The sequence below is a fragment of the Pan paniscus genome, chromosome X (genome assembly GCF_029289425.2).
Source record: "Pan paniscus chromosome X, NHGRI_mPanPan1-v2.0_pri, whole genome shotgun sequence".
NCBI lineage: Eukaryota > Metazoa > Chordata > Mammalia > Primates > Hominidae > Pan > Pan paniscus.
In genome coordinates, this window is record NC_073272.2 from 107564888 (window position 1) to 107578961 (window position 14074).

At 38.1% G+C, this 14074-nt stretch overlaps 2 protein-coding genes across 6 annotated transcripts in view; one reads left to right on the plus strand and one right to left on the minus strand.

The window, feature by feature from the left end:
* Window positions 1-430: 430 nt before the first annotated feature.
* Window positions 431-7764, minus strand: PSMD10 (proteasome 26S subunit, non-ATPase 10). 2 transcript variants are annotated; one of them, XM_003819686.4, is made up of 5 exons: window positions 7632-7764; window positions 4973-5071; window positions 4175-4321; window positions 3987-4074; window positions 431-1351 (listed from the first exon to the last, which is right to left on the minus strand). In XM_003819686.4, exons 1-5 carry the CDS (start codon window positions 7743-7745, stop codon window positions 1344-1346), a joined length of 456 nt encoding a protein of 151 aa, XP_003819734.1. In that variant the 5' UTR covers window positions 7746-7764; the 3' UTR covers window positions 431-1343. The 2 variants fall into 2 exon arrangements, with proteins under 2 accessions (XP_003819734.1, XP_003819733.1); XM_003819685.4 differs by having other exon boundaries at window positions 3908-4074.
* A 127-nt stretch (window positions 7765-7891) lies between these two features.
* The window catches only part of ATG4A (autophagy related 4A cysteine peptidase), a 63813-nt gene continuing 57630 nt past the window's right edge, over window positions 7892-14074 (plus strand). For 2 of the 4 annotated variants that reach the window (XM_034949968.2, XM_008973104.5), the window contains exon 1: window positions 8027-8104. Coding sequence is in view for 2 of the 4 variants with exons in the window: in XM_003819693.4 (XP_003819741.1) it covers window positions 8052-8061 (10 nt within the window). In the remaining 2 variants the exon portion in view is untranslated. Of the gene's footprint in view, window positions 8105-14074 lie in introns of all 4 variants that reach the window. The other 2 variants (XM_003819693.4, XM_034949967.2) reach the window with 2 other exon arrangements.

Consider the following 14074-nt stretch of genomic DNA (forward strand, 5'->3'; position numbering starts at 1 on the left):
CAATACTTCTGTAAAAAGTTTCTATAACACAGTTCGTGTTTACAAAACTCATTTTAGCTACTGATCATTAAGACTTTGACCGAAAATTAATGCAAGTTTGTAGGTTCACTTGGATCACTTATTTCGAGCAGTATTTGCAGCATAAAATTCAAATAAAAAATAATCTGAAAGTCACTTGGAGTTCATTAGATTTTATGACTAGTATCAGTTAAGATGCTTCCCTAAATGGAGCTCAAGTTTATACTTAATAATTTCCTTTTGTTCTACATTTAATTAGCAATTCAGAAGATGGCTATTTTAAAAGATTTCAGCTACAATTCAAGCTTTACTAATTTTATTGACTTAGAGCTACCAAAAACTGAGAAATGTCTTTACTGAGGATTCTAAGGCTTAAGTGAATTCTAGCTAGTTTGAAAGAAAAATTGGAAGATTCTTTCAACATTTTATTTTTTAGTTTCTGAAATACAAATCAAAATACATTTTTGTTACATGTCATTTTAACAAGCTTGACATTCTTTTCAATACAGGATGACACAAAATAGGTACTTTAAAACTTCCTTTTAAGAAAACCATACATTTTATTTCAGAGTAAACAACCCATCAAAAACAAATACATAGGTATATGGGCTATTGTTTTTCAGTATTTTAGAGCACACTGTCCAACTTAAAATGTGGTCCACTAAAATATGTAAATATCCCTCCTATCACAAAAATAAATTAAACCTCATGGTTAAAAAAAAACAGAAATGTTTGGCGTAGGCCTGAGTGAGCTTGAAAAACAAGTTAGGATGTTTTAACTGTATGGAGGAACATTACAGAATCCACATAGAAACATCTGGCAGAACAACTGGCTTGTTGCTATTGGAGCTGTTCTGTTTCAGAGAGGGATATAAGGTACATGGGAGGGTGCTGAAGACTCACAACAGCCACAGAATTAGTTACTCCAAATTAACCAGAATTCAATATAGAAGAATATACAACAACAGTAGAACAATCTCAACAGTTATTCGATGCCTGGAAAACAAGCTGTAAGCTTCGAACAAGTAACTCAGCAGGAACAAGAGTCAACATGTTTATAAGACTTTGAAGGTGAGAAAACTTCATCATTCATAGATGATGTCTTGTGCACAAATACATTAGTTTGTAGGACACTGGGGACAACAACACAACATACAAAGTAAAATAAATCCAAGCTGTTTAACCTTCCACCATTCTCTTGAGTATTAAACCCAGGCCACCTTTGGCCACTTGCAGGGGTGTCTTTTCTTCTTTATTCTCAATGTAAATACTTGCTCCTTGGGACACCAGCAGTTTTGCTTCTTCCACTCTCTCCTCATCACAGGCTAAGTGTCTGAAATCAGGGACCACCAGAGACCAATTAATCACTACCAATTCTATGTAATGGTTAGGATTTCTTGCTAGGTAGTCTAAAGTGCATATGATTAAGAAATGGTAACATTGGAAAGTTATTTAATCAGGAAAGAAACATCAGTTTGCATAGGGAGACTGTAAGTTAAAATTCTACAAAAAAAGCCTTGTAATACCAGATCGTAAATCATAATTCTGGTTCTACTTACAATAGAAGAAGGGATCTAAATGCTAGCCTAAGGAACAACTTTCTCATTTTACAGAGATAAGTAGTTGTTTACCTCAAACACTACATGTAATAATTCAGGGTTAGAATTTAGAAAAGCCTCAGTTCATAAACTGTTAATAGTAATTCGTGCAGCTTAAAGTTTGAAAAAGCAGTTTAAAAGATTTTATCTCATTTAGTCCATATATCTATCTTATAAGTTAGCAAAGTATTATTATCATCATTTTACAGTTGAAATGGTGACAGAGGTTAAAGTTCCTACCTATGCTGACATGTCTTGGCAGTAGACTGAGTGGAAGAGGGTAACAACTTTTGCCATGCACTTAAGAGTTTGCCAGGAGGGTATTAGGAGGCACTTTACATGTTGCTTTACTTAAACCTCACAATAATCTAGTGAGGAAGGAATTATTATCCTTATATTACAGATGAGGAAATTAAGATTCAAGGAAGATTAAGTAACTTTTATAAATTGTTTAATATAAGTATTTAATATTGTTAGTAAGTGGTAGAGTCTGAATTGGGTGAACATCATCTAGCTATTCATAAATCCTATGTTCGTCCCAGTACTCTATCTTGTCTGACTCCTAGATTTCCTCTAGGCCATCCTGCCTTTCTATTTATGGAGAAAAGAGGTAGGGCATACAGGTCTTTCTAAACAGGGTCTCTTAGAATGCAGGAAAGATTTTAAAAACTAAGAGTTAAGAAAATAATACTTTTTAAAAGTTGGTTTAAAGTCAAATTGGAAAAGGCTGAACCTCACTCTGGACTAAAAAGAAGACTCACAGAACTTCTGGTTCAAGAAAAAGTCACCATTCAACACAGAAGAAAAGTGGCCAAGTACCGTGGAAAAATATCAAGGTAAAGGCCAGCTTCAGATCATACACATAATTCAATTACAGATGGATTTTAAGAGTTAAATGCAAAACAATAACACTAACCCTCAATCAAAACCAATGAAACGTTAAAATAACCTATAATAAAAGACGGGTGAATATTTAACTAATTTCAGGGTAAGGAAGAGCTTTCTAGTCATGAGGAAAGATGAATGGGCTTGACTACGTAGAAATTTTAAAACTTCTCTTATGTAAAAGAAATTATGAACAAAATGAAAAGATAAACTAGGAAAAATATTTTCAACTAACATTGCAGAAAATTAATATTTTACCATGCCAAATCAAGAGCACTTAAAACCCAGTGAAAATAAATTAATTCCCCAAAAGGAAACAGAGAAAGGGACACAAAAAGTTACAATTAGATAAGAAATGTAATTAGCCATGGACATTAAAAAAAGTTCAAATTCACTGATAATAAAAATATAAATTACCTCTATGAAATATCATTTTCACATAACAAAAGGATAATTTAGTGTTGGTGAGGGGGTAATAGGCACTCTTACACTGCTGTTGGGAGGGTAAAATGATACAACTCCTCTGGAAGCAATTTGGCAACATATAGCAAGTCTTAAAATGTGTGTATTTGTTGACGCAGCAATTCCACTTCTAGGAGTCTATAAGAAGGTAATAATCAGAAATGTGGCCAAAAGTTTTCTGTACAAAGTTGGTCAACTATTTTAGAGACAAGGTCTTGCTCTGTTCCCCAGGCTGGAGTGCAGTGGTGTGATCACAGCTCACTGTAACCTGGAGCTCCTGAGTTCAAGCAATCCTCCCACCTCAACCTCCCGAGTAGCTAGTACTACAGGTGCATGCCACCATGCCTAGCTAAGTTTTTAATTTTTTCTAGAGACGGGGGGTCTTGCTGTGTTGCCCAGGCTGGTCTTGAACTCCTGGCCTCAAGTGATCCTCCCGCCTTGGCTTTACAAAGTGCTGGGATTACAGACATGAGCCATTATGCCTGGCTCAATGTACCATTATTTATAATAGTGAAAAACTCACAAAAGTTTAAATATACAGTAATAGAGGAATGATTAAATTATGGCACATCTATACAGAATTTTATATACCCATTAAAAAGGTTTTAAACATTTAATATATGCTTATGCTATGAGGTGAAAAGAACAAGAGCTAAAACCACATACACAGTATGACCCCAATTTTGCTAAAAAATATGTATGTATAAAATATATACATTTGAATATAAAAGACCAGGAGGAAATACACAAGAATGTGATCAGTAGTTATTTCTGAGTGGCAAGATAATAGGCAATTTTTATCTTTATATTTTGTGCAATTTAACATTTTTGTCATTAACACGTATTGCATTTATAAGCAGAATAAAAAAAGAAATGATGTATAAGAATTATTGCAAGAAGGCTAATGTCAGGTAGAATACAAATGACTGCTACTTGTCACTTACAGAGGAGTGTTACCCTCAGTGTCTTGGATGTTTGTGGATGCTTTGTAGTACAGAAGGATATGAATCATCTTCAAGTTACCCTTGGCTGCTGCCCGGTGCATTGCTGTAGCCTCATAATGGTCCTTAGCATCTGGATTAGCCCCGCCTTCCAGTAACATGACAGCGATCTGGAAAGATGGAGAAGAAAGAAGAAAACAATGCAGAAATCTATCTGTGTTTGTATACACGTTTAGAACTCAACAGAAGTAGCCTAGGATGGAACCATACCTCATGCCTGTTTTTCGAAGCTGCATAATGTAAGGGAGTACAGCCATTTTGATTGACAGCATTCACTTGAGCACCTTTTCCCAGAAGGGCTTTTACAATCTCATCCCGGCCAGCAGAAGCCGCAATATGAAGAGGAGACCAACCTGCCTATAAAAGAAGTAGGTAGTAGAAATACCAGGGGAAAAAGGCACAAGGATTAGTGCTAACATTTAGGCAGGGTTAGCAAGGAGCTTTACAAGGCAAAAAAATATTTGCCTACAAAAAAGGTTCCATTCTTACTCTTCACAAATCTAATCCTAATATAACCATATCATTAGAATAAATCTCTTTATGTAACAAAAAAGTTATTTAGGTCCTCATTATTCAGGCCATGTTCACCAAAAAACAAAAAATCCAACATAATAGAAAGAGTTTATGGTCTTTTAGGGTTCACCATAACAAGCCCTGATCTGTATGTTTATTTTTGTTTTTTTATTTTTAGAGACAAGGTCTCAGTCTGTCACCCAGGATAGAGTACAATGGCTCACTGCAGCCTCAAACTACTGGGCTGGAGCAATCCTCCTACCTCAGCCTCTCCTGTATGTTTACCTTAAATCACAGAGTATCAGTGGCAAACATAACATTGTAAAATAATGCAACCATGAGTCTCATGCTTGATCACAAGGGCCATGATGTAACTTTCCAGTCATAAAGGTTACAATTTTCTTTATGAGCTTAATGCACAGGCTTCAGTAAACACCAGTCTGGAGTACAAAGATAACTGGGAATTTATCAACTCAACTTTATCAAAGTACTCACATCGTCTTTATCATTCACTGGCACTCCAAGTTGCAACAAAAATTCAACAATTTCTGTATGTCCAGCTGAGCATGCCCAGTGCAATGCAGTTCTGCTGTCCTACAGAGAAGCAGTAATAGAAACATTCTTGAAATAGAAGGCAAAAAAGCAAGAAAAAAAATACTGGTGCTGGCAAATCTATAGTTTGAAAATACGAAATGCAGAGCACTGGATCCTCAGGTAGGTAACCTTAAACTATATTACTTACTGGTATAAGACAGATGAAGGTTTAAGTAACATGGGGAGAATGACATTGATGAACATACGTAATTCTGGGCAGAATACGACAAGGAAAGTAGTAGAGCAAGAAACTGATTTCAATGCTTTGACAGAAATACATCTTTGGTTGTTTTACTATTACATTATTTACGTACTTTTATGTCAGGCACTGTGCTGGGAGTTTTACATGTATAGTATCATTTAATTCCTACCATTCTACACAGTGCTTATTATCTCCATTTTTCAGATGAGGAAACTAAAACTCCTCAGGGTAAGCAACTTGTGGACGGTCATATGGATACTAAATGGTGAAGTTGGGGCACAACTGTCAGTGAAGTTCTGACTCTGAAATCTCTACTACCACACTGACCTCAAGTTAGATGCTGTAGAAGGAACACATGAATCTAATGGGGGAAGAAATGTTCATTAAACTAGTTGAAATTATCTAGAATTTAAAATCATAAATAAATTAGAAATATAATTTAGAAAACACAACACACAGAAAACAAGAAAATTACTTTTTATAAAAAATAATAAGCTATGGCCGGGTGCGGTGGTTCACGCCTATAATCCCAGCACTTTGGGAGGCTGAGGTGGGCAGATCACCCGAGGTCAGGAGTTCTAGACCAGCCTGGCAACATGGTGAAACTCTGTCTCTACTAAAAATACAAAAGTTAGCCAGGCGTGGTGGCAGGCGCCTGTAATCCCAGCTACTTGGGAGGCTGAGGCAGGGGAATCGCTTGAACCCGGGAGGCAGAGGTTGCAGTGAGGTGATACGGCACCACTGCACTCCAGCCTGGGCAACAAGAGCGAAACTCTGTCTCAAAAAATAAATAAATAAAAATAAATAAAAATTAAAAAAGCTATAGTAGTCATTATTTGTCAAAGGGAATCCCTATTTGCAGTGACTGCTATACTTCTTAGCCCCACAGAATAGAAAATGGTATTTTAAACTCTATTACAAAAAAATTTCAAACACACAAAAATAGAAGGAATAGAATAGAAACCCACAGGCCTACTGCTTAGACTTAACAACAAACATCTTGCCCTATTTGCTTTAACTAGTTTTTTCCTTGCTGAGCTTTCCAAAAACAAATCCTAAATATCATGACTTTTCACCCTTCTCTTTCAGTATGTAAAAAAAAAGGTATTTCTTATATAACTATGAGACCATTATTACACTTACTAAAATTAACACTAACTCCTTTAGAATGTCTAATATCCGGTCTGTATTCAGATTTCCCCCAACTGTCTCCCAAATGTCTTTTTGCAGTTGGTTTGTTTAAATCAGGAACCAGACGAGATCCATAAATTGCATTTCTTCATGTTTTTTACGTCTCTTGATCCTGAATAGTTCCTTTCCCTTTTTAAGCCACTGACTTGACTGAAGAATGGTTAAATTTCCAATGGAGTATTAAATCTTAACTTAATATAAAGTATTACATTTAAATTTAAATCCTTAAATATCACCAGACCATAATGAAGTAAACCAGGTAAAGATAAGGCCATTTTCAGGTTGAGTAATAAAGGAAAGTTCCAGAAAAGAGAAAACAGTCTCTTGATTTCTAATTCTCTCCCAAAAGACACAAAATGGAGATCTGTAAGTATGGGACAGTCTCACTAGTGCTTAAGACACTGTCTGCGAAACACAAGGCCATCTATAAATATTTGTGGGCTTACTAAAGGCACCATGAATCCTAGAAACTGAGGATGAAAGCACGAGAGTCCTGTGAGCAGGAGGGCAGAAAGAAACACTTCTAAACTTCTGTCTGCCTCTGCTTAGAATGTCCACTCATTCCCCCATGGAAATCCCACTCATGCTTCAAAGTCTAACTAACCTTCCCTTCTTTGCAAAAACTTTTCCAATTAACGACAGTCATATTCAGCATCAGATCCTCCTATTAACGTGTTCTGAAAGCACCATGTAAACTTCTCTGCCGAGTATTTACCACAATTTGTAATCGGACATGTTTTTGTGCTTATTTTATTGTCTGCATCTTCCACTCCACCGTATCCCCAGCTCCTAGCAAACTGCCTGGCACGGAAGGGGCGTTCAATTTCACATGTTACTGAATACAGTTACTAGTAAAGGTAAATAAATCCATATAAAAAGCCTTCCTTTTCACTGATTGGGAGTTTCTGAGAAATGCGGTAGACGTTTTAGAACTATCCAAAAATCAGGGAGCGGAGCTCCGGGCCAACGGGAAAATATCTGAGGTCTGTGGGGCTAGCTCCCGCAGGCCTATCGCGAGTCCCGAGGTGACCCAGGGGGACTGCTTGGGGCGGCGGGGGCGGGGTTCTGCTTCTCTCAGAAACGGGGCCTCCGCTAGGGCCGGGCCCCGAAAGCCACGTAGGGCTTCGCCGACGTCGCCGACTGCGGAGAGACCTAGCGTTGCTTTACCTGGTCAGTTCTAGTAGCCAGGGATTTATCGGCCAGAATACTCTCCTTCAACTCTTCCAGCTTCCCGCTGTAGGCCAGGTTGCAGACCATTAGGTTAGACACACACCCCTCCATTTCGCGGTCCCAGCAACTACTTGTCGCGCTAGCAACGCCCGCCTCACGTCGCCGGCTCCGGCTACGCCAGTCAAAACAGCCGTTAGAGCTTCACCAATCACCGGCCTTCCTCGTTCCCTTTTCTTTTCCCGTCGCGCGGCGCCTCTGGGAGTTGCAGTTTGAGAGCAGTTCCGGGCAGGGAGGCGCCTTTGCTGCCCTCACAGACTTGGCCCCTAGCAGTGCAGAACTACAAGTCCCAGGGATCCTAGCGACCGTCCGTCCGTAGTCAAGTTGCCGGTGGAATTGGCCCAGGATGACAGCTGGAGAATGGAGTCAGGTACGGGGAGCGGCTTTGAGTGGAACCGTGTGAAAGAGCCGGGGTGGGTAGTCGCTGGCGGGTCGTTGAGTCGGCCATATGAAACAGGTTCGGGGGCAGGGCAAGAGTTATGAGAGCCTAAAGGTCCTGTCCCCCGGGGTTCCTGACCTGCAGTGGCAGGCGGAAGGGACAAGGGTTGGAGCTGAGTACTACCTCCTGAGCTCGAACCGGTGACTGTGGCTACCCTCCCCCTCCCTGCCACCGCCCAGGGAGTGGAAAGAAGTGGGGGTTAATTACTCTGACATCTCGGCGGTGTGGCATCAGGACAGGGTTCTACCACAGCAGTGATAGCATATGGCACCGTACTGAGGTGATGTGCCAGGGTGATGCCAAAGGCAGGGTGTGATGCCGTGGGAGCCACTTGATATCTAAGAGACCTCGGTGAGTCCATAGCCTGGTGACATCACAGCTTGATGAGGGTCATCTTAAGGATACCGGGCTGTGGTGTTGGCATTTTAATATCACGATATTAACTATGTTGTCAAGGCTTTGCTACAACTATTAAGCTAATAGTGTTTCTTTTTATAGAAATCCCAAATAGTGCCATAGCAGAAGCAATGCAAGACTGATCCTTTATAGGGCATATCCAGAGGACATTATGCCACAACTAGGTAACGATAAGAATACATTCAAGAAAGAGACTGATGATGTTTATGTTTATCCTGTTATAGTGTAGAACAGGAGTTGGGAAACTTTCTGTAAAGAGCCAGATAGTAAATATTTTAGGCTTTGTAGGCCAAAAGGCAAAATCAAGAATATTTTGTTGGTACTTTTATGACAAAAGAGAAAACAAATTTCAACAAATTTTTATTGATGAAATTCAAAATATAATAGTAATTGAGTACTTTTTTTGTAATACAGGAAGACTACCAATGAGAAGAATAGAATTCTTTTTAGGGGATAATATTTTGCTTAATTGGGGCTCAGAATTAGTGTTCCCTATTGTCAAAATTGATTTTAAGTGTTCATCTGTTAATGCTGATCTGTTAGGAAATTTTTACCTATTTAATTTTTGAAAATGTCATTTTACATAGATAGGTACTGCCAAATACTGATATCAATTCATAAACATATACTTTTTTATTTTTATTTTTATTTAATTTTTCAAAAATTTCAGAATAGTTGTAGATTTATAGAAAAGTTGCAAGGTTAGTAGAGTTCCTGTATAACACTCACTCAAAATGAGGCACATTTTACATATCCTAAAATTCACTGATTTCAAGTGCATAATTAAATGATTTTTGGTAACTTTACTGAAGTGGGGCAACCATCACCATAAATCAGTTTTAGAGCTTTTTGATCCCTCCAGTAAGGTCCCTCATGCCTATTTATAGTTAATCAATCCTCTGTCCCATTCCCAGCCCCAGACAACCACTAATCTACTTTTTTGTTTCTATAAATTTGCCTATTCTGGACATTTTATATAAATGAAATCATACAATATGCAGTCTTTGTGTCTGATTTCTTTCACTTAGCATAATATTTTTGAGATTCATCCATATTGTAGTATGTATCAGTACTTCCTTACTTTTTTATTGCTGAATAGTATTCCATTTTATGGATATAACACATTTTTATCTGTCTACTCACTATTAGATAGGCACATCAGTTTCCAATTTTTGGCTACTATGACTAGTGCTGCTAAGAAGATTAGTATGTAAGTCTTCGTGCGGACATATTTTTTTCATTTCTCTTTGATAGATACTTAAGGGTGGAGTTACTGGATCACAGGGAAAATTTATGCTTAACTTCTTAAGAAACTGCAAAACTGTTTTCCAAAATGGCAGCAACATTTTGCACTTCCACTAGCAATGTATGAGAGTTCCTGTTTCTCCACATCCTTGCCAACGTTTGTTATTTACTGTGTTTTTTGTTATAGCCATTCTAAGTGGGTGTGAAGTGGTGTCTCATTGTGGTTTTAATTTATAAATTATAATTTATAATACGGTGAGCATATTTTCATGTGCTTATTAGCCATTCATATATCTTCTTCAGTGAAGTGTCTGTTATATCTTTTGTCTGTTTTTAAATTGAGTTATTTGTTTTTTTAGTGTTGAGTTGTAAGGATGGTTTATATATTCTAGATCAAGTCCCTGAGAGATATATGATATGCACATATATTCTCCCAGTCTGTTGCTTGCCTTTTTCTTGTTTTGATGGTGTCTTTTGAAGTGAAAACGTTGTGAATTTGGGTGAGGTTCAATTTATCATTTTTTTTTCTTTCATGGACCATTCTTTTGGTGTTGTACTTAAGAAGTCTTTGCCTAATTGCAAGGTCTCAGTGATTTTCTCCAATGTTTTCTTCTAAAAGCTTTATTACTTCATCTCTTACATTTAAGTCTATGATTCATTTTGAGTTCATTTTTTCTCTGTGATGTGAGGTGAGAATCTAAATTCATCTTTTTGCATGTGGATGTAGAAATTGTCCTAGCACCATTTGCTGAATCTCTTATCATTAACATCTTACATTGCTATGCTATCTATGTCACAACTAATAAGCCCACAGTGGTATATTGCTATTAACTATACCCCATGCTTTTTTTTTTCAAGTTTCACTAGTTTATCTCTAGAGATGCTGTCTCATCCAGGATACCACATTACGTTTAGTCATTGTATCTCCTTAGCCTCTTCTGGTTTGTGACACTTTCTCACACTTTTCTTGTTTTGGTGACCTTGATAGTTTTAAGGAGTACTGGTCAGGTATTTTGTAGAAAACCCCTCAATTTTATGCTTAGACTGGCATTATGTGTTTGGAAGAAAGTCTGCAGAGGTCAAGTACCACATTCTCATCATACACTATCCTCAAACATGATTTTAATTGAGCATATTCATTGCGTGGAATAGAATTCTGTTCTTCTCTTAATAGTGCCTTTTAGCATTATGTGGCAGGTTAATCACTTCCAATTGAAAGTTTGGTGAAAGCTGCTCAATTGCACAGTTAAAGGGATTTTGGAATATGGAATATCCTTTGCACTTGCTTCAGAGTTCAAAAACTGCTGCTGGAACTGTAGTCTGAATTCAGAAAATATATATGCTGCAAATTCATATGGAAATAGATATCTTGCTTCTTGTTTTAACTTTTATTTCATTTTATTTTGAGACAGAGTCTCACTCTGTCACCCAGGCTGGAATGCAGTGGCATGATCTTGGCACACTGCTATCTTTGCCTCCCAGGCTCAAGCGATTCTCCTGCCTCAGCCTCCTGAGGCGCATGCCACCACGCCTGGCTAAGTTTTGTATTTTTAGTAGAGACAGGTTTTCGCCATATTGGCCAGGCTGGTCTCTAACTCCTGACCTCAGGTGATCCTCCCAAAGTGCTGGGATTACAGGCATGAGCCACTGTGCCCAGCCTATTTTATTTTTTATTGAGACAGGGTCTTCTTCTGTTGCCCAGGCTGGAGTGCAGTGGCACGATCACGGCTCACTGCAGCCTCCACCTCCCTAGCTCAAGCAATCCTGTCATCTCAGCCTCTGGAGCAGCTGGAACTACAGGCATGCACCAACACACTCGGCTGATTTATGATTTTTTATAGATACAGGGTCTCACTATGTTGCCCAGGCTGATCTCGAACTCCTGGGTTCAAGTGATCCTCCCACCTAGGTCTCAGAAAATGCTGGGATTACAGGTGTGAGCCACCATGTCCAGCTGAGATTTCATTTATTTCTTCTGGGTACTTAACTAGGAGTGGAATTGCTGGGTCATGTCGTAACTCTGTTTAAGTTTTTGAGAAACTTTCAGACTCTTTACAAAAGTGGCCGTACCATTTTACCTTCCCATCAGCAATGTTCGAGGGTTCAGATTTATCCACATTTTTTTTCTTATTTTCTTTTCTTTCTTTTTTTTTTTTTTTGGAGATAAAGTCTCACTCTGTCGCCCAGGCTGAAGTGCAGTGGCATGATCTCAGCCCACTGCAACCTCTGCCTCCCAGGTTCTAGTGATTCTTGTGCCTCAGCCTCCTGAGTAGCTGGGATTACAGGCATGTACCTCCGTGCCGGCTAATTTTTGTATTTTTAGTAGAGACGGGGTTTTGCCGTGTTGGCCAGGCTGGTCTGGAACTCCTGTCCTCAAGTGATCTGCTCACCTTGGCCTTCCAAAATGCTGGGATTATAGGCGTGAGCCACCACATCCAGCCAAATTTCTCCATATCTTTACCAATACTTATTAATATCTATCTTTTTGATTATAGGCATTCTAGTGGGTATAAAGTGGTATTTAATTGTGGTTTTATTGTTTTGACTTGTGACAGCATGGGAAGTGGATAAAGCATCTTGACATTACTTGTGATTCAAATAATATTGTCAAAATGACTTTACTACAGTTTTTTTCGTATATAAGCATTGTTTTGCCTTGTAATTTTAGGTTGAATTAATTAATAAACATTATCCAGCCTGCATCAAAAGTTAATTTCCAAAGCCATTCAGTGTTCCCTAACAGTGTTTGAAGGTGGTTCTTCCAACCATTTAAAATTATGAGAATCATTCGTACCTTGCTTGCCACACAAAAACATGAGATGGGCTGAATTTAGCCTGCCAGTCATAGTTGGTGTAGAGCAGAAGTGCCCTGCATATTCAATAAATACTTCTCTAGTTGATTATGGAGGTACAGTATCCCTGTGTTGTGGTATTCACAAAGTATTGGGTATAGTGACCTTTCACCATAAAAATGCATCAAGTACTTGGATCTGATTGGTAGAAAAGCTGGAAAAACAATTCCAAGTGCCTTTCCTACTGAGTGACTTGTTTGGGTAGTCTTCTTTTATAAACAGTATATTTTATTTTATTTTATTATTTTATTTTATTTTATTGTATGTTATGTTATGTTATGTTATTTATGTGACATGGTAATTAACTTTCAATTCTGAGTCCTTTAAGGCTAAGGGGAAGTTATCCTTTGACTTTTTGAAAGCTGCAAGATAAATAGGTCTTAGAGGAGAAGGTCTCTTCTCTTTTGTGGCTGGCCCCAAGTTATGGAGGAATGATGTGGTTGCTGTTTATGTCCATTAAGAGACAAATGGGGCCCTGTTAGGGTCTGACTCCCTTTCTGCTCTTATGATTGAACGTTCCCTATTGCCTTTTCCACTGATCACCTGGATTCTAGATACTAAAACAAGCTAAGTTCATCTTCTAGGCTTGAAGAATAATGCCAATAATAACTAGCATTTATAGATGACATTGTCAGTTACTGAGCTTATCTTATGCAATCCTCACATCAGCTCTGTGAGGTAGGTACTATTATCCTGCAGCTCCTACCTTTTTTAAAATGAGAAAACAGGCACAGAGGAGAGAAGTTACATGCCCAAGGTCACACAGTTTAGTTGGAGCTATAATAGAAATCCAGGCAATTCTACTCCAAAGTCCTACTACTTAACCACTGCAACATGCTGCTAAATATTGCTGAAAATGGAATTATGTGTAAATGAAAATCCTAAATATTGCAATACAAAATGCTGTCAGAGTTCTTTGGGCTGTAACTCTACCTGTGATTTTGGTGAAATGACAAGATTTTAATGCTCTAGAGCAGTGCTGTCCAGTAGAACTTTCTGTGATGATGGTAAACTTCTATATCTATGCTGTTCTAGTATGGTAACCATAACCACATGTTGCTCTTAAAGACTTGCAATGTGTCTAGGAACTGAATTTTTAATGTCATTTAATTGTAATTGTTTTACATGTAAATAGTTTTGTGTGACTCATTATTAATCATCTTGGACAGTGCAGAGAGAGATCATTTCCCCCCACTTGTTCCTTTTTAATTACACTAAATATTTTACCCAATGCAAATATTCTTTCCATAGCACAACAGGAAGTGAATATATTCTATACTGAAAAACAACTTGAGGGTATACGCAAATCAATTAACTGCATGACAGTTGCAGGAACAGGTTCTGGGTTATCAACCATGAAACTTCTCCATTCCCAGCACTTACTAAATAAGGTTCCATAACTGGCTCAAAAACCTTTTGCAATTGATTTT